The sequence below is a fragment of the Rhinolophus ferrumequinum genome, chromosome 11 (assembly GCF_004115265.2).
Source record: "Rhinolophus ferrumequinum isolate MPI-CBG mRhiFer1 chromosome 11, mRhiFer1_v1.p, whole genome shotgun sequence".
Taxonomy (NCBI): domain Eukaryota; kingdom Metazoa; phylum Chordata; class Mammalia; order Chiroptera; family Rhinolophidae; genus Rhinolophus; species Rhinolophus ferrumequinum.
The window spans coordinates 58886725-58913527 of record NC_046294.1 but is presented as its reverse complement, the minus strand read 5'-3'; the positions used below and the strand labels follow the sequence as shown (position 1 = coordinate 58913527).

The window sequence follows — 26803 nt, the reverse complement described above, 5'->3', positions numbered from 1 at the left end:
GCAAGTTCCTCAAGGCCTTAAAACAATTCCTTTTGAGATACATAAAACACTTGAGGGTAAATTACTCCCTGAGGGAGTTTGGTTTACTTTCTGCTATTATTGATCATTTATGTGATCCTAATGAATACACTGTTTAATTCTCAGGTAGCTTGCAGTGGTTTCAGTTGTTCCGAGAGCTTTTTAACAGTTTCTCCAAACTACCTATTGATGCTTTACTCTTTTAGACCTTTCACCTGTTAGTATGCAAATCTGGGATTAACAATACATTAAAGCCAGAGAGTAAATTAATTTTTTTTTTTTTTTTTTTTGCAGACTTAATTCAGTGCACAAATGAGATGAATGTGAACATCCCACAGTTGGCAGACAGTTTATTTGAAAGAACTACTAACAGTAGTTGGGTGGTGGTCTTCAAATCTCTCATTACAACTCATCATTTGATGGTGTATGGAAATGAGGTAAGCAGAATTTGGGGTTAACAAGTATACTGGTGTGTTGCCTGATTATTCAGCTTGCTTCTCCCACTGAAACTTGAGGAATGGCTTCAGCAACTGAATAGTATAGGTTAAAAAGGCAAAGTGCCTAGGAGGAAATACAACTGTAGACCTGTCAATTTGAGTGCAGGTGGCCTGTAAGCCAGAAAGCAGCAAGTGGGTTAGAGTTTAGAGGGCTTCAATAATGGGATCAAGAAGCAAAACTTGATGCCTAGAGGTGGGTTCTATAAGCAGCACTGGTCTTTGCAGGCCTTACATATTTATGGACTGTATGGCTGTCTGTATCCAGTTGCTTTTTTACTGTAGATTTCTGTCTGATCTCATATGGTTGTCTATGAAAGCACGTTGCCTAATTAATTACAAGGGTGTGATGGCCTTTTGCTAGAGGGACTGATTGAAGAATGCCTTCTTCAGCAGAGAGGTGTTCTGAAATCTTCTCTGCTCAAAAGGGGAACACATAAGATGCATAAGCTTTTGCAGTTTAATATTTGGAGAGAATCATCTTGTTTTCCATGATAGCCTAAGCAGCTCATTTTTGAGTTATTACCTTAAATACTTTTCTCAGTCCAGTATACTTAACTTGTAAAATTGTATTAAAAGGAACATTTAGAATTGTTTTAAAAGAACATTCTAGTGGAACCAGATAAATCGACATTGGTATGTACCTGAGAAAAATGCAGCCCAGTGGTTGTTGGAAGATAGCTAGCTTCCATAGAGATGAGGAGGGACGTCAGTCAAGGACGTTAGACTTCTGAGCATGATGACTTTCTGACCTCCATCACTTTACTTGTTATTTTGGGCTTTTCAGTCATGAGACTCTTCTGTTATCTTCGATAGATACCAATAGAGCATCATAAAGTTCAGAATTAAAACAGGAATTTACCCACAATTTTATCATTCAACAAGATCTATTTGCTGCACACTTTGGTGTTCCCTTTTGGTACTTGTCCAAAAGTATTTTTATAGCTATTACCATAATCTAGATAAAATATTACATTTAGTTTATATATCACACCATAAGCATCTATATTCTTTATATTTATCATCTTTAGTTATTACATTATTGATCATGTATTCCATGATTTTCTTAACCGTTACCCTTGCTGGAAATTTAGTTAGAGCACCACAATGAATGATTTTATTTGTAGTTTTTAAGTTTTAAAAATTATTTCCAGAAGGGTTACCTGAAATACTTAGTCAATAGGCATGACCATTTTCAGGACATGTTACTTAGTTGCTTTCTAATTCATTATAACCACTGTGCAGAGTCAATAGAAATGTTTGTATACCAGCTTCAGTGTAATTTGAAACATTTTGATCTTAACTAGGATAATAGTTTACTTTTATCAGGATTGTGTTTACTTAAGATCTTATCATTTATTCCAAAGAATATCAGGTTTGTATGCTTTTTTCACTTTTTTAAAATGTGCAGTTGACCTTGAACAACATGGGCTTGTACTTCTCAGGTCTACTTACGTGTGGATTTTTTTCAATAAATACTGTAAATGTATTTTCTTTATAATTTTTTAAACATTTTCTTTTCTCTATCTTTATTGTAAGTATACAGTATATAATACATACAGCATACAAAGTATGTGTTATGTGACTGTTTATGTTACCGGTAAAGTTTCAACAGTAGGCCATTAGTAGTTAAGTTTTGGGGAAGTCAGAAGTTATACATGGAGTTTTGACTGCACAGGAGCTGGCACCCCTAACCCATGCATTGTTCAAGGGCCAACTGTTCTTTATTTTTTTAAAATATAAAGCCACAAATATAACCAACTACAATGTGAGATAAAGAAGCAAAAGTGGTGGCTTTCAGAGGCTGTAAATAAGGTGATAATACTAGAAGGAAAAACTTGATAAAGGCAAAGAAACATAAAGTTAACTGTCAGTCCTTACAATCAACTGGCAGGAGGAGAAAGATAGCATTTCAGTGTGGTTCTTAGATAAACACATGTTTAGTTTCCCTTAAGCAACTAAGACAAATCCAGTGTTCTGCTCATTTTTCTGTGCTAGCATATGCACTCCTCAGGTTTTCTCACCGGCAGTTGTTACTAGCCTGTAAGAGAGCATGCATAGGGTTTCACTATGCTGTGGTGATGGGAATACCATGGAACAGTGGTTCTCGAATAGCGCAGGGGAGGGCAGGGGAGTGACCCCCCCGCCCATCTCCGGGGACATTTGTTACAACTGGAGGGGGATGCTTCTAAACATCTTATAATGCACAGTACAGGCCCCCACAACAAAGAATTATCAAAGCTTATGAAAATCAGAGTCTAATACTGTCTTTTTGAACAGGTTGTTTTAGGGTAAGTGATGCAAGATGAGTCTTCGATTTACAAATAGTTCTTCAAAATCCTAGTGTGTTAGTTTAGGGTGCCATATATGCTATGAAAGATATGTATTATGTTTGGTAACTAGTAAATGGGAGGACCGACGATGAAAAATTTAAACTAGATAAGCTTAATGGAATGTGTTAATCACAATTTCTCCCCCTAATTCTGAAATTAGTTTGTTAGATGGTGAAACTTTAATTTGACATGATTTTTTTTTTTTTTCAGCGTTTCATTCAGTATTTGGCTTCAAGAAACACGTTGTTTAACTTAAGCAATTTTTTGGATAAAAGTGGATTGCAAGGTAAAGACAACTTATTAATTATAGAAAATCAAGAGTGACCCCATGTGATTACCACAGAGTTGAAATTTGTCTTGTAGAACATAATGCTATGGAGGAACCTCGTATTTTAGTGAAGGTTGTAGGTAAGAAAAGACTGTCTTCTAATGTGAAGATTAAGATTGACTTTACTACTTGACAACCCAAGCTCTTTGAGGTGCAGTATAGGGTAGTGGTTTGAGAGCATGATTCTGGAACTGGACTGCCTGGGTTTGAATCCCATCTCTCCTACTTCCCAGCTGCATGAACTTGAGCAAGTTACTTCACCTCTCTGCATCCGTAAAATCACAAATAATGATAGCACCTACCCTATAGGGTTGTCATGAGGCTTAACCTAGTTAATAAATGTAAAGTGCTTAAAATGCTGCTGGGCACAAAGGAAACACTATGTAAGTATCTGCTTTCTTTTCTTTCTTTATTATTATTATTATTATTATTATTTTTTAATTTATTGGAGTGACAATTGTTAGTAAAGTAAGTATCTGCTTTCATTGTTAATATTTTATGCTTTATTCCAAGAAATGTAGTTGGGAATATTATACATTTTAGTAGCAAAGGTAACTAGTGTTTTATTCAGATGAATTGCTCATTGATACTCACACCTGCTTTCGTATCTTATTTTTACTTTTAATTCAAAAACTTAAAAGTGCTGTAATCTGGTGGTGTGGCTCTCCATGCACATTCTGTCCTCATGGGATCTCCTGTACTTAGTTGCAGAACTAGATGGTTAGTATGTCAGCTCTACAAAGAACCTCATAAAAGACATACCAAATGACTTGGGAATATTCAACAATAAGGCTCAGTCTGGGAAGTATCTTTAGAGAAGGTGAGATTTGTGCTGAGCTTTGAAAGATGGATGAGGACATGAATTAGCTTAAACAAAGGTACTCAGATATACATGGATGTGAAAGAACATGGGACATTTAAGATTTATAGAGCAAATGAGTGTAACTAGAATGTATGGATAATGTGTTGGAGAACATGTAGTGGCAGATAGCCCTCAAGAAGCTGTAGGGGCCAAAATCAGGCACAGAGTTGGGATTTTATGATGCAATGAGAAAAAGTGGTGGCTTTTTTGAGTTGAGGGAGGAGGGGAGAGGAAGTGTGTGTTTTAAGGAAAGCACCGTTACTCAGTGCAGGTTGGATTCGAGTGGATGAAGTCTGGAAGACATGGAGACTGCTCTAGTCATCCGTCCAGTCATCTAGTTCAGACTTGATGAGAGCCTGAAGTGGCTCTCGTGGCGGTGAAAATCAGTGGGATTTAGTGACCAGCTCTGTTTGGGTTAGGGACTGTCTAGTTCAATACTTGTTTACTTTTGGTGGACAGAAGTAGTAGTTAGAATGGATTGAATACCCTATCTTCCAAAGATTTTGGAAGACCAGTAACCTATACATGGGACCAAGTGTTACAAGATTATTTTTACTTTAATGACATATGTAGTGCTGTAAGTAGTTAAGGAAAAAAAATAAGCGGTGAAATCCCGTTTTCCAATAAGTAGAAGTAGACATATATGACAGATAACACTGGAGCTGCTCTGTTTTCAGGCTAATGGACGAAACTGCCTGCTCATCTTTTTATTCCTGCTGCTCCTTTTACTCAGTTCATTCGAACTAGAGTCTGTGGAAAACAATATGCAAACCACTACTGTCTAGAGCAGAGTATATACGTATGTCCAAGTGAATTTTTTGTGCCGTATTAGTTACTGATTTTCCACTTTCTTAAGGTTTTAAGACTCATTCCTTTCACGTAGAGAACAGTTTTTAGGCCTTTTATTTAAAGATCATATTCCAAAGAGATTATAAAGATACGACTGAAACAATAATTAAAGCATATAATTCAGTGGTATTTTTGAAAAATAATTTTGATTGCTGATGTATTTTGTCGGGTGGAGTGTACTATATTATTAAATATATACTAGGTGTATATAAATATAAATGTACTTCTAATCTAGTGAGTTAGATAGATACTGTCACATATAATAGCTATAAGCTGTAGTTGAAGTAAGAATAATTTGGGACCATAAAGAGTTCAGGGAAAGTTTCAGAGATTGAGCCCTGAAGGATGAGAGGTATTCCCCCATCAGAGGGTGGAGTAGAGTTGATTAGAGGAAGCAATGTGAACTAAGAAGCTGAGAATGTGAATGAATGTATAACAAACATCTTATCGAATACACTAGTAGCTATGAGAATATATGAGGGCAGTGAGTTTTTGTTTTGTTTTGTTCATTGGTTTTTCTCCAGTGGCACTTAGTAGGCTCTGATGAAATGTTTCTGAATAAATGAATTGATGATTATGTTAAATCCAGTCACTTTACATTTTCTTTTTTGGTTGTTTTTGTGTTTTTGAAGTAACAGAGATCATCAAGTAAAGTTAAATTTGTTAGATGAAGATGAGCCAAAATAAAATGGACCTGGCTTTTCAATGAGGAGCAACAATTTACTTCCTTGAGCCAGGCAGTAACTAAAATAGAAGGTTTTTTTTCCTTTTATAATATAACATTGCTCAGATTTTATGTTGCTGAAGTTTTCAGATCTCATGATTGTAATGAAACAAAATCTTAGAATTATTTAGGTATTCATTTAGAAAGTTTTATTGAAAACATGTCATTGTTTTTTTGTTATGCCTTAAACTTGCATATTGCCTTTCTTTCATTGTACTATGCAGTAATTTTCTGTATTTTTTATAAGGTTGGCACATCTAGTTATGGTTCTAAATAATATATAACTGAAAATTTTCAGAAGTGTGAAAATTGTAAAATTGCTTAATGATTTGAGGAGTGGGGTCGTGGTTCCATAGGATGTTACATTTGAGTTACGAGGTTATCAAATAATGTAAGGGAATATGCTTTTCTAATTCTTGACAAATGAAAGATTGGAATGTTGATTAGAAGTAAATGTATGTGTGTATCATTTTAAAGAAATTCTAAGAGGGAAGGTTTTTCAAAGCCACATATGACGTAACTGACTTAAAAAATGCGAAGTCTTAGAGACTTGAATGTGATATTATTCATTAGTCACTTAATTTCAATTTAAATCACTAAATTGAGTTGATACCAAGACATGGCCATTGGATTAAATAAGTTGGTTTTCTAAGCAAATTGGGATTTTAATCGTTTATGAAAACTCTCTTTTTTCTTACAGGATATGACATGTCTACATTTATTAGGCGGTATAGTAGATATCTAAATGAAAAAGCAGTTTCATACAGACAAGTTGCGTTTGATTTCACAAAAGTGAAAAGAGGGTGAGTTGAGCTTTTTTTTTTTTCCTTGACATCTAGTGGATTTGAATATTTTAAAATATAAACCATAGAAATTATTAGATTATGACTTGTGGAATTTCTGGTCAGTTTTAAAAGATTGAACTTCATTTTTCCTTAAAGTACATCAGATACTTTCTGCACTTGGATTTTTTTAAGTTCCTTTTAATTTTATAACTATTGAGATAGAGTTCATACAGCATAAAATTCACCCTTTTAAAATGTACTATTAAGTGGTTTTTAGTATATTTACAAAGTTGCACAACATCACTTCTATGAAATCCCCAAACATTTCATTGCTCCAAAAAGAAACCCCAAACTTGTTAGCAATTACTTCCCATTTTTCTCTTCTCCAAACCCTGGCATCCACAAATGTACTTCTGATTCTATGGCTTTACCTATTTTGGACATTTCATATAAATGGAATCATACGGTATGTGGCCTTTTATGTATGGCTTCTTGCGCTTAGCACAGTATATTCAAGTGATAACATCCTTGTTGTAGCATGTATCAATACGTCATTTCTTTTTATGGCTGAATAGTATTCTGTTGTATGGGTTATATTACATTTGGTTTATTTATCAGCTGATGGACATTTGAGTGGTTTTTACTTTTTGGCTATTAGGAATAGTGCTGCTGTGAGCATTAGTGTACAAGTTTTTGTGTGGATTCTTTTCAGTTCTCTTGGGTACATACTTAGGAGTGGAATTGCTGGGTCCTATGGTAACTCTTATATTTAACTTGAGGAATTGCCAAACCATTTTTCAAAGCAGTTGAACCATTTTATATACCCATCCATCAGTATATGGATTCTCCACCTTCTTGTCAATACTTGTTATTTTCTGTTTTTTATTTTTTTTTATTTTTTATTATAGCCATCCTGTTGGGTGTAAAGTAGTATTACCATTATGATTTTGTTTTGCATCTCCTTGTTTACATCGACATTATTGATAGCTTTCAATAATGTTAAATGTCTTAATGGCCATTTGTATATCTTCTTTGGAAAAATGTCTGTTCAGATCCTTTGCTGGTTTTTCAGTTGCGTTATTTGTCTCTTTGTTGTTGAGTTGCAAGAGGGTTTTTATTTTTTTTATTATTAGTCTACACACCAGTCCCTTATCATACATGATTTGCAAGTATTTTCTCCCACCCTGTGGCTTATCTTTTTACTTTCTTGATGGTATCTTTTGAAAAACAAGTTTTTAATTTTAATGAAGTCCAATTTATCTATCTTTTTTTTTGGTTGCTTGTATCTTTGGCATCATGTCTAAGGAAACATTGCTTAATCTAAGGTCATAAAGATTTACTCCTATAATTTTTCTAAGAGTTTTGTAGTTTTACCTCATATTTAGGTTTTTAATCCACTTTGAATTAATTTTTGTATATGGTATGGGGTATGGGTTCAAATTCATTCTTTTGTTTATGGATATCCAGTTGTCCCTGTACTATTTGTTGTAAAGACTGTGTTCTTTTCCAATTGAATGGTCTTGTCATCTTTGTTGAAAATTGACCATAAATGTAAAGGTTTATTTCTAAACTCTCAATTCTGTTCCGTTGATCTGTGTCTATCCCTATGCCAGTACCACACTGTCTTGATTATTGTTGCTTTGCAGTAAGTTTTGAAATTGAGAAATGTGAGTTTTCCAGCTCTATTCTTGTTTTTCAAGGTTGTTTTGGCTGTTTTGGGTCCCTTCCATTTATTTTCATGTGAATTTTCGGATCAATTTATCAATTTCTGCAGAAAAGGCAGCTGGGACTTTGTAGGGATTGCATTGAATCTGTAGACCATTTTGGGGAGTATAACAATCTTAACACATTATGTCTAATCCATAAACATGGGATGTCTTTCTGTTTTTCTTTGTTTTCTTTCAGTGCTGTTTTGTATTTAAAATTTTTAATCTTGGATGCGGAGGATGAATTTATTTTTTGCTATGCCCTAAATAATAATCTTCTTGGCACATGAACTAATCATTGAATTATATACAATCAGTATTTCTATACCTGATAGTGCTTGGTATGTGGATTTTTCTTAAGATATACGATGAGACCTCAGGAAAGAGCCACTAAAGAGGCATTGATGATCCTTGTAGCTATGAAATCCTGCCCTGATGGGAATCTGGCTTCCGTAGCAATATTCTAGTGAATGAATGCCTTTCTAAGTTTCCCTGCTGCTCAAAGATCCCAAAGATGGAAGCAGTTAATATGTTTAAATTGTTCTCTTGAAATGTTAAATGACTAAACTGAAGCGAACAGTTTGATGTAAATGTAGATGTAGCCTCTTAGCCACTCAAGAAATTTTAAAGCTGAACTTAAATGTTCTATGTCCACTAGTCCAAGTTAATCAGGAGGCGATTAGCTTGGAACTTAACCCAAACTAAATGTCACAGATTTTGTTTCGTATATTTAGATACTTTAGAAGATTATAATAGAGGAATTTATCTTAGCAGTTTGATTCTTAATTCCAGTATCTCGTGCAGTAAACGATTTTCCAGTTGGGCTTATATTAATACTTCACTGTTAAGTGTGTTCAGTAAAACTGACATTCAGGCTATTTGTAGATATCAGATTAATAGACTTTAAAAATAGTAACTTTTTTTTTTTCCTGATCTGAAGGGTCAGTTTTGAGATTGAGGAGAGTTGCTGCATTTCTTTATTTAATAGAGCAAACTTTTATTATTTGAATAACAGCCCTTAATTATGTACAATATAATTAGTATTGAGTTAAAAGAAATGCCTCTCATTTAATGCTAAGGAAAAGGAAAGTGAATCAAAGAAAAGCCATAATTGAGTGGAACCGCAAAAAAGCACAAAATTGACATACAAACACTGATATATATGCCTACATATATATATGTATGTAAAGAAAATTGTAAGTAAAGAAAAAATGTAAGAAATAGGGTATAAGTTGAGGGCATGACAGCAATTAAAATTTATTATATCATGGCAAAAACCCCAAGACACTTTCAGTTTTGCAGAAGACTTGTGTAGCAAATAGTAAAATGTTATTTATTAGGGTAATCAGTTTTTTATGTTTACAAAAGTAATAGACTTTTTAAAAATTCAGGCAGCTTGTAGGAAATGTTAACATTTTGGTGTATATAATCTGTTTTCTATATGTAAATAGAAATAAATGTGTGAGGGCATTTAGAAAATTAAGTAAATTATATATATTTTTATTTAATATTTACATTAACATTAATATGTAATGTTTAATTGTATATAATTTCTTGTCTAATGTAATTAAGTTACTATGTAATATTTAGACATCATTTGAAGACTGCTTCCTCCCCTACTATATATTTTAGACATTTTTAATGTCTGTACGTATAGATGTATCTCATTGGTTTGAATGGCTATAAAGTTATGCTCTAGATGTGCATTTGATTTATTTTCATTTTTTATCTTATAAGAGCAGTGCATTGACTATCCTTTTGCATATGGTTACATTCTTAAGTGAAGTTTCCTGTAGAATAAATTCTTCGAATTGATAGGTCAAAGGATGGAGATATATATAAAACATTTTAATTGGAAACACCAAATTGTCCTTTATAAATTGTACCAAACTATTGACTTAAATACAGTTATAAATACCTCTTTCACTATTTTCTTCAATTCTGGTGAAAATATGTATCATAAGGTGTTCATTCTATACCAGTTGATTGAATACTTAAATGGTGATATTAAGTCTCTTTCTCTCTTTGTTAAAATACCATTTGTGTTTTGATAATTCCCTTTCGATGTCCTTTGCCTACTTCTCTATTTATTTATTAATTAATATTGTTGAATAGTGTTAAGAGCTCACAGGCTGTTTATTTGGATGTATCTAGGTTTGAAGTCTTGCTTCACTCCAGTTAGATGAGGGACTTCAGTTAGTTATTTCAGCCAGCTGTCTGACTTTTTAAAAATAACTTTATTTTGAAGTAATTTCACTTCCAGAAATGCTGCAATATAGATAAGTCTTATAGACTTACTCTTATAGACTCACCAGTTTTTAACATTTTTGTCACATTTGCTTAATTATTCTGTGTGTGTACTTCTTTCCTGAACCATCTGAGAGGGGATTACATCTCATGCCTCCTTCTAGTTTATATCCTTTAATACTTTTGTGCATATATCTTAAGAACTCGGATCTTTTATTACATGCCCATCAGCTTGCTAACTTTTTTTCACATCGTGGCACACAAACTGATACTGTTTGTGTAGGACAGTGGGTTAAATGGAGAAGACTGAGGCTAAAGGACTAGGGCCGAATGTTTCGGCATGTATATCACCCATTTGTACCGTAGTAGAATGATGTGGCATAGACGGGAAGCCTCGAATAGCACTTATCTATTAGGAGTGTTGTGAGAATTAAATGAAACAGTGTGTGTAATGCTTACAGTACATGGCAAACACTAACAAACATTTGTATATTAGGAAAATTATCATGGGCTACAAATATTTTTCCTTGTTTTTTAAAAACATTAAAAGTTTAAAATCTTTTGTGATCAAAGTCATCTTTATTTTTATGACTTTTGTCCTTTTAAGCAAACTCAGAGTGGGCTTTTCTATACCAAAATGATTAATTGCCTATTTATGTTTTCATTGGATATATTTATAGGTTCAGTATTTTCTATTTAAATTTTTGATTCATTTGGAATATATTTTGGTATAAAAAAAAGTGAGGTGGAGACCAACTATAACTTTTAATAGAAATACTGGATATTCAAAAATCAAAATGAATTATTACCCAGTTAAATAATTGAAAAATGGTATGGATGCAGAGTCGACTGTATGTATTATTCTGTGCCATTTTATGTAAGAGATGCGGGCATCTGTGGATTTTGGTATCCATGGGGAGTCTTGGAACCAATCCCTCGTGGGTACTGAGGGACAACTGAAGTTAGGTTTCTGGGGAATCCAAAGTTACATGTGGATTTTTGACCGTGTAGGGGTTGGTGTCCCTAACCCCTGCATTATTCAAGGGTCTACTGTACTTGTTTTATAAAGCCTCTTTTTTGTTACTCTGGCAAATTCTTAGTTATTTTTCATGAATTCATTCAGACATCATTTCTTTGAGGAAGTCTTTCTGTAGTTAGATTTTATATGACAACTGTCGCATCCAGGAGGACAATACAGTCTTATATTCATATCTTCAGGACCTTCCACAGTGTCTGAATGTAGTGGATGTTTAATACAGTTTTTGAAAAGTTGAGTAGATGACTGTAAACACTACATTAAAATGGTTCTATGAAAAATGAATCCAGTAAATTTCCTGTAGATTTGTCGTTTTAGTAGGTTGTTAAAAATTGGTCCCTTCATTTTTTTTTTTTTGTTTAACATTTCAATTTTTTGGTAGTGTTAACTTATGTTTAATAATCTTGAATTCTAAATTGGGTACGGTATAAAGTGACAAGACACTGTTACATAACAAGCAAAAGAAAGCCTAATCCAGGTATTGTATTTGAATAAGGACATGGATGATTAGCCTTTAATCCATGACGCTTATATTTGGGAATAAAGTATCTGAATTTAATTATAACCTATTTAAGGTTTCATAAAAACTTGCGTTCTGCGTGAAGTGTGAATTGTCATGCATTTGGTTTGAATTGTGTTCAGGCATTTGGGTTTGTGAATTGCGTCCCACTTGAGGCTGATCATGAATTTATTATAGTTTTGCAGGTTTGCTCAGTTGTGTGGTTTTCTTTATCAGTATTTAGTTGCGTGTGTGTAGTCATGGAGGAGATAAATGTTTGCTCACTTAGGATTTTGAATTTGCCAGTTGACTGCAAGGGAAGAAGAGAGTGCAAGAGTTAAGAGTATTAGCAAGGGAGTGATTGTAATAATGATCTGTGGAACTCTAAGCTAGATGAAGGAAGTAAAGATGGGAAGGAATCCATGTGGATAGTGGAGGGTTTGATACATTGAAGTTGAATAGTTTTTGCCATGGGGATACTTGATCAAGGCTGCTGGAAAGTCACAAGGTTATTATCATAGAATAAGATGTCTGAATTTTGTCTTTTTTCATGGCGGAGGTGGTGGGTGGTTGATGTGGTTTGCGGGGGGCGAAGGGGGCAGTGAGGTCAGTATCTGGTGACTATGGGAATAGGAACTGCCTTCAAGGGACTTTGAGATCAAGATGTTGGATTGACTGTCCATATAGATACTGAAGTTAACCCAGAAAAACTGAGCCAGCATTCAGGTCTTCTGTGACGAAGGGGAAGTGACTGGGAGATAAAAAGTGACCTCAGCAAGGAGAGGGAGGGAGGGAGAACTAAAAGGGGACTAAATGATGACGGATAAAATGAGAGAGTGTGATGTGTATGAAAATAAAGAAAGGGTTGCAACAACGTAATGGTATCCTTATTCCAAATTTCAATGTTTAGTACCGATCAGTGTAGGTTAGTACTTGGGAGGAAACAGGCATCTGTGGGTTAACACATCTTACTGGAGAAATCGTTGGACTAAAGCTGGTTGATAGCTACCTACCTAAGGCAGTTAGTGTTTGTTCTTTAAACTCTGTTTTGTTGAGCAAAGCACTACTGTTGCTTTTCATTAGTGTTGCTTAATTGTTTTTCCGCATCTGGGGTTGTGGTTGAAGGGGTAGCTCAGCATAGAGCAGCTCTTTATAAGTCTGTGTCATTTGTAAATTAGGGAAAGCCTGCCACACTTCTGAAAGTGCCTTGTTACTGTGCCAGCGGTTACTAAAAGCGCTGTTTTGAAGTTGAATACACCTGAGTTTATATAATGAGCTTACCACTGATTACTTCTCTGACCGTAGACATATAACCTCACCGAACCTTCAAGTTCATCATCTGTAAAATGGGACAAGACCATCTATAGGATTTTTGTGAGGATTTGAAAAACATGCATCAAACCCTTAATATGGAGCCTGATATACATATAATAAGTACTTAGTGTTAATTGTGTACCTTAGCTCCAGTACCTCTTATCTAGTGTTTTTGGTACTAGTTTTATAAAATTCTAGTTTATTTGGTACTGCTAATATTTCTCTATCTTTAGAAATATCTAAAGAAATATTTAAAAGAATCTTTTTGGAGCTATTTAACAATATTTTATTAAAAACATTCCTCTTAAGTATCACTTATTTTAAAGGCCAGATTAGAATGACTTGGTAAAACTGTCCTTTATTTTATAATAAAATTATTTTAGTTACAGTGTTTTCTGTATTACAAGCCACTGCTGTTTGAGTAATGAGTAAAATACCTTAAAGCAGTGCTCACCAAGACGAGTTCAGCTGATGGTTGCATCAAGTCTTAACTAGTGATTTGAGGCAAATTATTGTTTTTTATTGGTAATTTAAAAAAAAAAAAATCTGTAAAACTCCCTTTTACACACGAGTGGTGTGAGGATCAGATGATTTCCTCATGTGAAAAGTACACTGTAAACCTGGCTATATAGTGTAAACTTTGATTTTTATGTGTCATGTTTTGTATCTTTTTTTAGTGTTAAATGAGCACCTTGATATTGGACATAAGTATTTCCTGTTTTTGTTTTCTATATGATTTATGCTTAAGGTTTCAGGTTCAATAATGACTTAAAAATATGTGATGTTTCATTGCAACTCGTTCTCTGTTTAAATAGAGAACCAGATGGGAGTTGGAAATGGAGATTGTAATACCAAACTCAATTGTTTCTTTTTTAAAAAAACAGGGCTGATGGTGTTATGAGGACAATGAACACAGAAAAACTCCTAAAAACGGTACCAATCATTCAAAATCAAATGGATGCCCTTCTTGATTTTAATGTAAGTTGATTACACAAATGCTTTTATAATTTAAGATTTAAAAAAATTATATCATTATAGTTGATTTGAGTTTTTATTTTCAGGTTTTCATAGACTAATTTTTTTCACACTAATATCCTATTTGGCTGAGGATTTTCATAAATGTGGTCTCAAATCAGATTACTTTCCATTTTTTATAATTGTTTTAGATTTACTCTGATTTCTTTGGTGGTGTTTCTCTATCTCTAGAATTATGGAGTATACAGTCATCCTTCGGTATCCATGGAATTGGTTCCATGACCCCCTGCAGATATCAAAATTCACAGATGCTCAAGTTCTTAGATAAAATGGCACAGTATTTGCATATACCCTATGCACATCTCCTGTATACTTTAAATCATCTCTACGGTGCTTATAATACCTAATACAATGTAAATGCTGTGTAAATGGTTTTTATACTGTATTGCTTAGGGAATAATGACATGAAAAAAAAGTGTACGTGTTCAGTACAGATGCAGCCATCATAGGCCTAACTACACAGTACACATCAGCCACATTGTAACTTTAAAAAAATATATATTTTCTATCCATGTTTGGTTGAATCCATGGATATGGAACCTGTGGATATGGAGCACTGACTGTACAAGCTAAAGCGATGAGAGGTGAAGGAATTGATCTGAAAACCTGTTTTCTTTTGATAACGGTTTTTAGATTGTAAATATGTATGAAAATTTTCTGTAGGAATAGCCAACTTAATATTTCTATAAGGTTAATGCCTAGAAAAATAATTTGGTGGTTCAAAGGACATAAACATTTAAAATTTTAAAATATTGCCAGTTTACACTCCAAAAAGGTTGAGCCAGTCATTTGTCAACAGGTATCTGTTTTGTTTTGTTTTGTTTTGTTTTTAAATCCTTACCAGCATTGAATAATACCTTGGTTTTGATACCTACTGGTCTAGTGTTCAAGAAAGGATATTGCAGTAGTTTAATTTGATTATTATATCTTAATTTATCTGATAAGTGAAGTTGAGCTTCTTTTCACATGTTACTAGCCATTTGTATTTTTTATTTTGTGAATTGTCTGTCATTTGCTTTATTATTAGGATTCTCTTTCTATAATGGAAATCAGCCTTGTTAGTATTCTGCAAATATTTACCAATTTGTTGCTTACTACTCAGTTTTTTACTTAATGCTTTTCTATACCTAGCAACACGTTCCTTTTCAGGTACTAGATATTTGTGTTATCTATAAAAGAGCTTAAAGTTAATTTGGTTTATCCTTTTGATTGATTCCTTGAGATAAAACTAAAGGTATTTCTAGTATTCTTGATAGACAAGTGCTGTTTTTTTGGTATAGCATAATTCAGTAATAATTGTAAATATTGATCATTCATGTGTAAGGTTATACACTAGTCTCTTTACACTCAGTATACCCTTTAATTCTCCCAGTAACCAAATGAGGTAAAAATCCTATTATCATAACCATTTTGGAAGTGATGAGTTCATTTGTCATATTGAGAAAAGGTGTGTGTGTGTGTGTGTGTGTGTAGTTATATTTAAAAAGTATCTTCTACCTCGCTTAGCTTAGTGCTTTGGTGATTGTAGTAGCCATTTAGTAAATATTTTTTGATTTTAAAATACTCGGTAAATCCTTCATGATTCAAAGTGAACTTCCACCTAGAAATGGCTTTATTTTACAATTAGAAGTATTTAATGTTGAAGTGAACTTCTAATTAAAATACTTTTGTGATATAGCCTAGGATTTTAAGAGTCAAAAGGTGCTTTTGTTCTCAGTTACTTACTTCAAAACTAAATTGAATATCATAGGATGTTTGTTTGCTTCTGTCTTTAACATAAATCTGAACTCTTTGATTAAGATTTTTGTACTATTTGGCTGTAACTGATTACAAGAAATAAATTATTCTTTCCCTAATACACCTAAGTATTTGAATTCACTGTATTTTAATTTGCAGGAAGTCATTGTCATTTAAAACATAAGATTAGCTAATCTTTTTTCTTATTTTTCCCCAGGTTAATAGTAATGAACTTACAAATGGGGTAATAAATGCTGCCTTCATGCTTTTGTTCAAAGATGCCATTAGACTGTTTGCAGCATACAATGAAGGAATTATTAACCTGTTGGGTAAATATTGCTGTAACTTAATGACATTTTATTTCTTGTGTCATATGCATAAATAAATACATTTAAATAACAACTCATGTTACTTAGAGCTGCGTAGAAATTTATTGAGATATATTCATTTATTGTAACAATTTATTTGGAGAAAAGAATTTTATACCTGTTACACAGGCTAAGTGATTACCGTATTTTGCCGTGTATAATGTGTTCCCGCATATAATGCACACCTACGTTTTTGGCCCAAACTTTCAGGGAGAAAAAAATCTCTTGTTTTAATTTTTTAATTAAAATTTTTGTTTGTTTACATTTAGGTACTTGTTTTTTGTATGATAAAGGAATTTTAGCATTTTTTAAAACATAATATGGTACAAAAAATTTGATGTAACAAATAATTACAAAACACAAGAACAGATACAACGTACAAGAAATTTTATGTACCGGTAACAAAAATATACGATACTTACGTACCGTAGAAGGCCAAGAACTCTTTGTTGTTGCAAGTTCATCGTAAGTTTAACAAAACCGATTATTGTATTCCAGGGTATTATTTTGCATACAGATATCGTTATTGATTTCTAGAGTTACACTTTTAACTCATAAGCATAAATAAAAGAACTAAAAACATTTATATAGATATGGAATTAGTACTCTCCATGTATAATGCACGTCCTTATTTTTCCCTCACAAATTTGGACAAAAAAGTGTGCAAAATATGGTTCTTATTTTTACAACTGGAACATTTAGCTAGATGAACTTTATTTTTTAGATACATCTGTGTTCAATCAGTTTTATAATTTTTAAAAACATAAAAATGCTTTGAAAATTAAGTTGGAATTTTTCTGTCCCTGAAAAATCTTATTTCCTCAGTTTACTTCATAATGAACTTTAACTGTAAAATTGACATTTTTTCTGAACTTAATTTAAAAATTGATAATTATTTTAAATGCCTTAAACATTTATTTTTAAGGAGGAGGTGTTTTGAGGTATTTTAGAAATGTGTGGTGCTTTATTGTGTATTAGGTATACAGTTGACCCTTGAACAACATGGTTTTGAACTGCGTGGGTCCATTTAGATGCGTATATTTTTTTGATGTGGTAAATATATTTTCCTTATGATTTCCTTAATAACATTTTCTTTTCTCTAGCTTACTTTATTGTGAAAAATATACTAGTTAATACATATACAAAATATGTATTGTTTATGTTATCAATAAGGCTTCTGGTCAACAATAAACTATTAGTAGTTAAGTTTTCAGGGAGTGAAAAGTTAACATGCAGATTTTTGACTGCACAGGGGTTCAGTGCCCTCATTCCCTCAGGTTGTTCAGGATCAACTGTATGTGGAATGCAGTTAATTTTGCCTAGGAATGCTCATTTTTTTTCCAGTGGGATTTGGATGGAGTGAACAAATAATAGTCTGCAAAGAATGCCGAAGTACAAGTGTCAGATATCAAATGTGTTTACTCAGTGCGCTTCCCCCCCCCCCAGTCCTTTTTATTTCTTTTAGAATTTATTTTAATTTGTTTTTCATTGGCCAGGGTAACACGAACTTACTCAGGGATGCTTTTTAATCCATGGAGATAGGGAAGTTGGGCTTATTTTTTTCCACATTTGAAAAATGGAGTGTTTTCTATAAAACTTTGGAAGGCACAGTCTTCCAGTCTGTGCTTACTGTAAATTAAGTTCTTTACTGCTGTTTATATATTAAGTTTAAATGAGCTTTCCAAGTGATATTTGGACATGATTAAGTAGCCATCTTTGTTACGATGTCATTAGTAAGAATATTTGGACATAGAAGTTAGTGCTGTTTTAAATGGAGTAAAGGGTGATATGTATTGACATAGAAATACATGTGTAGGAAATTGTGAGGGAAGAAATATTACGGAAGAAACTGGTCATGTGAGTAAAGTCAAGTAATTTTTCTGTCTTTAACAGCATGTCTGTTTTAATTTGCCTTAAATAATTAAGCTAATTTAACTGATGTTTTCCTATAGGGTGAGTGTGTTTTCTGAGACACATGATCTCTTCCGAGCTATTACTGGTCTTTTTTGAGTGTTATATTTTGATGTGAGTAAAAGTATTTTTACATCTTCTTTTGGCAGAAAAATATTTTGATATGAAAAAGAACCAATGCAAAGAAGGACTTGACATTTATAAGAAGTTCCTGACCAGGATGACAAGAATCTCAGAGTTTCTTAAAGTTGCAGAGGTAAACTATCTTTAAGTGACTGTCTCTTAACTTGCTTTTTCGTCTTTAAGTGTGTTTTTTAAAGAAATCAGTCATTATTCAAGAAAAAAGAAACATCTTAAATATGATATGTATTCAATCATATTGATAAGCTGTATTGAATTCTGTCATGATATGAATATGATGTAGTATTGAATAAAATGTATTCTACATATTTAATTCAATATTGAATATTGAAAGGTAATCTATTTTAAAATTATTTCTCTATAAAATTAGGTAGGTGGCACACAGTGGTGGCAGTGATTTTTATGTTTGGGATTAGCCATGTATTTTAGAAGATTTATTCTGTTAAATGTGGTAGAGACTATTCAGTGTTAGTGAAAGTCTCTCTCCAGTGAGACTTGCACCTGGAGCCACATCATTCCAAATGTTTTATTCCCCTATGGAAGTGAATTTAGTGTATTTATTATTTATCATTGATTATGAAAACCATGAATATAGATTATAGGATAATCTAGTTTTGCAAATCTGCTTAAGAAATAATTTTCTGAAATTGCCACAGAAGGCGGTTGTAATGCTTACAAGCAAGATAATTCTTGCTTGCACAGAGGTAGCTCTTAACGGTTTCTGTTTACCCTTTCTCTACCCTCTACCATCACCACCATCTTGCTAGGGTAATTAATCCTGGAAGATGACTAAGCTATAATTGATCAATTATATTAAAGTAGTTAATCTGGAACTAGCAAGTTGTTGATTCTAGCTAGCTCTGTTACCGTAGTGATAGTTTATTCTGTAACACGTGCTGTTAATCATCTATTTCATAAAGTCTTCTGCAGTTTATTTTAAATGTAAAGTATCTCTCAAGGAGAAATCAATGTTTTTTTCCATTTCTTAGGGTTAGTCACATAGTAAAACCAGAAGAAAAGAGAGTTTATGCTGTGATTTCAGTACATTCTTTAAGTTTTAATTTGTTGACTTTTCCATTTGGCCCCTTACATTCTTTGGATTTGATAGTTATAGTCACTGACTTAAGTTTTAAGCCCTATTTACCTCCATATCTGCTGGTCTTACTTAGCCTGAGATGGGAGAGACCATCTGTTCCCATATGATCTGAGAAATAGGAAGACTCTCCTGCCCTAAAATATTCTTTCATGAAGCTGTCTTTGGGATTGCTAGTTCATTATGAGATCTTAGTTCTTGGAGTAAAGGCATGAGTAACCTTTTCAAATGTGTTTCAAGGGGACAAATGTCTCAGTGATTAGTTATTAAGATCTCAGTTTGAATTATTTTATCAGGTTTTTCTACTGATATCATTCTGGGACTGGCCCTTGAGAGGTTGAGAAAAGAAAGAGAGAATGATGAGAAAATGAAACATAGCCACAGGGAGGGAAAACGGTTCTTTAATTTGAGTATTAGAATAAGTAGGAAGGGTATTTATCTTTTTTGCTGGAAATTGTTTAGTGCATGAATGTCATGAAAGCGTGTTTGGGATTGCTTTGCTTTGTGGAGACAGTTATGTTCTGGTTAGATACCACTTGGCATTTGTATAAAACCTGGCCTAATTGAGTGAACATAGGTTTTAAAAATTGGTATCTATGATGATTGCCTTGGAAAGCATTCTTTATGGAGAAAGAGAAAGTCACTGTCATCAGTTTTGTTCTTTGACTTCTTTTATGCCCCCAAGGAACTTCTTTGTTCGTGATCAGCCTTTCTCATTCTTGCCATAGTGTTTTTATCATATGACAACTAGAAGTGGTGATGAGTCTTCCAAATTGTGACAAGGTATAGGTACTTAGAAGATTTAGAGATGGTAACTTAATAGTCTTGGTGAGTTTCCCACTCTAGTTCCTCTCCTGTTAGAACTTTTAGAGCCTTCAAATAATATTTGAGCCCTTGGAAATATTGAATGATTAAATATTCTTCTGATTTCAAAGAAGTCTATCTAAAATATTGTTCACAGTACTAGTCATAAATGTCATTTTCTAATTTTTTTAGAAAACACCTTTATTACAATTTTAACTATTAAATACAATGCTTCTTCTTACAGCAAGTTGGAATTGACAGAGGTGATATACCAGACCTTTCACAGGTAAGTGTGTTGTCATAATACCAATTCAATGTCTGCTATGTATTGTTAGGTGTGAAGGACACATGATGAATAATATGCAGCCCCTGCTGTCAAGATCAGTACAATTTTTCTTGACAGATTTTTAACATTTTGATGTATTGCTGATGCTTGTTCTTAACATCATGACTATACAGAATGATCTACTCACTTCTAATATTGGTAGAGCTGGCCACTACAAACCATTTTAGTTTATTCCTTTTAATTTCTCCCATCGTTATTACTGTCAAAAAAAGAAAGAACTGAACTTAGAGAACAGTATTTTAAAAACAAAATTTGCACTATTCTATTGGTAGAGAATTATTTTATACAGGATTTATTTTTATTTTAAACCTTCCTCTTTGGCTGTTTGACCCAGGTAGGAGTATTAAATAGGGTTAAACCTCAAAACATGATAGTGGAATAAGAGAGCAGGCTTTGTCCGTCTGTTTGAGTCCTGGCTGTGCCACTAGCTGGCCCTGTGATTTGAGGAAGTTACTCTCTATGCTTCAGTTTTATCATCTCTAAAATGGATAAATTGCAGTATTCACCTCATAAGGTAGTTGGGATGATTTAATGAGTTAATACCTAAAAGACACAGCATTAAGCACTCAGTATTAGATATTATTATATTGTTTTTATCACGGTATTCAAAAATATTTCTAGGAAAAAAACTTTCAACCTGCAATTTTTTTCTGCTTTTTCTGTTTGTTTGTTTACTGAGTATTAAGAATGAAAGTACCTGGCATAAACTATCCTTATAACACTCGTATCAGCTCTCTCCTTAATAGTTAACTTATATTGTACCTAATTTTAAATTGTTGTGGGACCTCTTTTTAAATAATGGTTTTTATTTTATTTCTCTGTGCTAACTTTTTCTGATTCATCCTTTTGATCTTCAGGCCAAGAGTACTCAATAGATCTAGTTATGGGTTATGTGTAAGGGAAATACTCTGCATTGGAGATACATTGACCTCATGAAGATTGAGTACATTCTTGTGGGCTAAATGTGAGCAGAATCATGCTAGAACAGTATGTGGTATAAGATGATTTGGTAGTTTCACATTCCCTTTTACCCCACTTGTCCTGTCACCTTCACCCATCTTTTGTTTCAGAAACAGCCTCAGGACAGGTTGTCATGTGGCTGTACTTTATTCCTGGTAGAGAAACTGGCAGAGTTAGCCAGCCTCCCACCTCCCTCTTTATTGAAGATCTCTGAGTGATTGGAAAGTGAACTAAAACAAAGCTGTTGATACTTTAGGGAAGATGGTGATTATGTATGCAGAACAGTAGAAATTTGAGATTATTCTTCGTTATAAATTGTTCTTTTTAAGATGTGAAGTATCACATTCCTTCAGTCTTCCTAATGTAGGTTTGGCTTTTAAAGAATAGCCAGATATATTTAGAACGGATCTATAGAAATAGTTTGTTATTACTATTTTAACATGGTGGTTTAATATTTGTAAGCCTCAGCTTAAATCCTTCAGAAAAATGTAAAGGACCACAATTTTAATTTAGGATTCTGTAGCATAATAGTTAATATGTAGACTTTCAGGCTAGACATACTTTAGGCCTTATGTTGGCTCCTGCTATTTATCAGATACATGATCTTCGATAAGTAACTTAAATTTTCACTGAGGTTGTTTATTTGTAAATAGGATATACTAGTAGTGTCTTCCTTATAGTCAGTGCTTATATAAAAGGTAGCTAGCACAGTGCCTGTTGTGTTATAAGAACTTTTAAAGTGTTACCTGTTACCAACAGTCTCATCGTCTCTGACAATAGCTCTTGGAACCAGTACTTTGCCTGTTCATTTAGTGAACATTTTGTTAGGGTTGTGTGAGTTGCACACGTGTTCTCAGTTCAACATAGAAGTCAGTGTTACAATCCAAAATTTTTGTTTTAATTTTCTATTGTATCTGCCTTGTGCTTGTGTGTGTGTGTGAGTGAGAGAGAGATACAGGATGAAGGAAGTTGTTCAAGACATAATTGTTAGAGAAATTAGCTACTGTTTTTAGATCTCTGTAATCCAGAAATTTTGTATCTCAAATCCTAAAGAATATTTGGAGTAATTAAATGCCACTGATGAATTTGCTTCACTTAAAGGTAGTGTTCCTTCTCAGATCGCTGAAAAGGTGATGTTTTGAAAGTAATTAAGTCTTCATATTAAGTTGAGATTTGACATATAGCCTGAGAGTTTAAAAGCTAGTCTTTCTTGTTTCAAAAAAGTTGAGGTATCTATTTCAATAAGGTTTGATAACTATAAACATTTGTGTAATCAACACACTATTTAAGATGTAATCAATTCCTTCACCCCAATTCTTGTGTTCCCTTCCAGTCACTCCCTAGTTCTCTCCACGAAAAAAATCACTGTTTTGATTTCTAATAGCATAATTTTATTAAATCTTGAAAATAATATAAATGGAATCATGCAAGTATTTACTCTTGTATCTGGCTTCTTTTGCTCATCACAGTGTTTTGCTCATCACAGATCTGTCCATGTTGTTGAATGTACCACTAATTCATCTTTATTTCTGCATAGTATTTATTCCATTGTGTGAATTCACCACAGTTTTGTGTATCCAGTTTCCAAATAATGGACTTCTGGATTATTTGCAGTTTTTTACTATTATAAATAAAACTACTTAAACATTGTTGAACAAGTCTTTTCTTGTGGAGACACTTTTTATGTCTCTTGGGTAAATGATTAGGAATGGGATTTGTGTAATTATAGTAGGTGTATATTTAACTTTATAAAAAACATCCATATCTTTTTCAAGGTGGATGTACTCCCACCAGCATTGTGGGAGACTTGCAGTTGTTCCATAGCTGCACTAACATTTTATATTGCTAGTCTGTTTAACCTTAGCTATTCTAGTTGGTAAGAAGTTGTCTCTCACTGTGATTTTAAATTTTCATTTCCTTGATGTTAAGTCTTCAGTTTCATTTATCAATAACTATTCAAAAATAGTTATTTTTGGACACTTTTCCATTACTCAGGAGTTTCTTATTAAGTACCAGGAATATGCTCAACTGTATGTCCAGCTTTTAGGAGTATGTTTCTATTTAAAATTCAAATAAGTTAAATATTAAAAAAAATTAAACACTTGCAGGATCCTCTTACTGTATCATGTTTACTTATTCTTAGTTTTCATATTTTTGATTATGTTATACCTCTTTCTAGTTGATGCTCATGTAATAAAAAGAACAGTGTCATTCTTAGGTAGTTACAACTCCACTGTTAATTAGTTCATGAAGAATACCCCTATTTATTTGTGTTGTTTTCTTATGTCAGATGATATTTGCTTTATTTTAACCAATGACCTGATTATGAAAGTCTTAATATTTGTACAATTTCAGGCCCCAAGCAGTCTTCTTGATGCTTTGGAACAACATTTAGCTTCCTTGGAAGGAAAGAAAATCAAAGATTCTACAGCTGCAAGCAGGTACATCATTTTTCATAGGGCAAAGAGCAGAGTGATGTTTCTGAGAGAGTAGATGAATCGAGCTCAAGTTCCAAGTTACTTCTCTTTATCCTGATTTAATCATTTCTAAAATGGGTTTAATGACAGTTGCATCCTCATAGAGTTGCACAGAGTTAAGGATTAAATGGATTAAATACATGTAAATTCTTGGAATAGTTCTTGGTCTTCAATAAATGTTAGCATCTATTAAGGTGATGACAGTAACTACTTGGTTTAGAATTGTGTGAATAGTGACTAGAACAGTGTGAATAGTTCTCTTAAAGATGATAATGCAGTCATTGGTGTGATGTTTTATAAGATGCCTTTCACACATTTGATTAACTCTCACGACAGCCCTGTGAAATATGCAGTAGTAACTCTGGGCCTCAAACCTAGGATGTCTGACATCAGATTTCATCATCTTTCACTAATGCTAGTTCATGGGGTTGATTATCGACATATTTTAATCAGTCTATTAAGCTTTGACCGTATTCCCAAGACTGGGACTAATTAGTCTAGCAAGTTGAAAGTAACAGACCATCTCACATTGACCTTGTAACATGATTTCTGTGTTGGGTGGTGACATGAGTAATTGTCGTTGTGTTCTTATGAAGATTTCCTTTTAACAGTATGAAGAAAAAATTTGAAGTATAATGAGAACCTTCCTGCTTTTTAGACTTTTTGATTGTTGTTTCAGAACTTGGTTTATTTTTATCAACAAAAATTTAAGTAATTTCTAAAGGAAATTGTTGTTACTGAGTTTTAATAGTTTTTAATTCCAAGTAATGCTCTTTGAATTTTCTAGTAGTTTTTAGATGTGCAAGCCAAAATTATAAGGCCCAGTTATTTGAGAAAGTAATGAAAATGTAGCTGAGTAGTGCAGGGATACCTATTCATCTCATATGTTTTTTTATCATAAAGTTTGTTGGGGCTCTTGGCGTGTCTGTCACAACTATGTTACTTGTCTTCTGAGTTGTATGTTTATATTGGCTCATTTATAAAATTGACTTTACATAAAATTTAAATAGTTCTGTCATTTGTGTGCTTAGAATAGAAATTAGTGATGTTTGGTGTGTGATAAAAGGAAAATGAATAAAGGTCACTGAGGATTAGTTTTTCTGGTTACAATTCTTTACCATGTGTGTTTATTTTGCTAGAATTAGCATTTTGGAATTTAATGTTGAGGCTTACAATATGGATAAGGTTTTGGTATAAGGGAAAGAAGGTGGCTTACTGTGAATCTTCCAGTGAGAGATGTTGCCTTGTGCATGTATAATACGTATGAAAAGGAAATTATAACTCAGCAAAAGGGTAGCAGAGAAAAGGGGGTGCCAGATGGACTAGTGACTGGAATGAAATAGATCTTTTAAAGGAACCTGTGGTCCTCTGGGAACTATACCTTTGGGTTATTAAAAGGGAAACATACCTACTCACATTATTTATTACCGGGACTCGTGTTTTAGTGTTCTGTAGTAGTACTGCCAAAACCCAGGCTGGAAGTTAACAGAGAATCATTTCCTGTAAGAAACTCAGTATTTTTTACCCACCAGGGTTTTCCTGGGAATATGTGAGCTCTTTCCTAATTTCATGGGTTCCCTCCCTTAGGGTTTAGAAGAGGCAATGTCCCACCCTTATTGTGAAGGCTTTCTAAAATCTAACACTTATTTAAAGCAGTGTGTATAAATGCTAATAATCCTCTAGGTCACTGGGTAGAATATTTCCTATGAAGTACTGGTTTTGACTTCATAAGTTCATAATTATAGTGCCCATCCATGCCAAGGCTGCCAGACCATTTCATAACCAGGTTATAATGTGAAATGGTTGGCAAAAAGCCAAATTACCTTTGTCCAATTATTCTAGGGCGACAACACTTTCGAATGCAGTATCTTCCCTGGCAAGTACTGGCCTGTCTCTTACCAAAGTGGACGAAAGGGAAAAGCAGGCAGCATTAGAGGAAGAACAGGCTCGTTTAAAAGCTTTAAAGGTAGGTGTGCGTATTCTCTTTATTTGGAAAAACAGGTACAAGTGTTCATAAAGTAATTAGGACCTCTAAAGAAACTAACTATATTTAATGTATAGTTATCCAAATGGGGTGACATCTAGTACATAGTCTAATTTTTCATCCCAACATTGAATGACTAGTAAACAGTCAGTGAATACCTTTCTGCTGTCGAAACAAAATTAGAAAATTAGCTTTTTTCAGAGGCCATACAAAGAAATCTGGTTTCTGGATTCCTTATGGTAGTTATTTTTCTCAACAGGAACAGCGCCTAAAAGAACTTGCAAAGAAACCGCATACCTCTTTAACAACTGCAGCCTCTCCTGTGTCCACCTCTGCAGGGGGTGTAATGACTGCACCAGCCATTGACATATTTTCTACCCCTAGTTCTTCTAACAGGTAGGTGGAGGCTTAAAGACTCCCTCGGAATACTTAGGTTTAAAGAGTCCTCAGAGAAATTTTGCAGAGCTTTTCAGGTTTAGTTTGACTTATCAGTTTTAATCATAAATTCAAGCAAAGGAGGTGGTGATAAAATGGCGGTGGAGGTAGAATAACTAAATAGAAAGTGATAAGAGTTTTCATTTTGTATACTTAGGAAATGGTCGATGGCTAAATTATAAATTTATACTAATTGGAATATATGGTGGGTTATCTCTGGCAAACATTTCATTGTATAAAAGTTAATCATAATTAAAAACATTTATGAAGTATCTAATCGTTTAGGGCCCCTTGTAACTCTTGCAGATATGTGTAAT

General features: G+C 33.4%; 1 protein-coding gene across 22 annotated transcripts in view; it reads left to right on the top strand.

Annotated features, from left to right (window-relative positions):
- Positions 1-26803, top strand: part of PICALM (phosphatidylinositol binding clathrin assembly protein) — a 90512-nt gene that overhangs the window by 27217 nt on the left and 36492 nt on the right. For all 22 annotated transcript variants that reach the window (XM_033121583.1, XM_033121589.1, XM_033121587.1 and 19 more), the window contains exons 2-11: positions 313-455; positions 3056-3131; positions 6309-6411; positions 14080-14173; positions 16185-16296; positions 18396-18502; positions 20529-20570; positions 23946-24031; positions 25910-26033; positions 26311-26447. In XM_033121583.1, the coding sequence (XP_032977474.1) occupies positions 313-455; positions 3056-3131; positions 6309-6411; positions 14080-14173; positions 16185-16296; positions 18396-18502; positions 20529-20570; positions 23946-24031; positions 25910-26033; positions 26311-26447 (1024 nt within the window). The remainder of the gene's footprint in view (positions 1-312; positions 456-3055; positions 3132-6308; positions 6412-14079; positions 14174-16184; positions 16297-18395; positions 18503-20528; positions 20571-23945; positions 24032-25909; positions 26034-26310; positions 26448-26803) is intronic.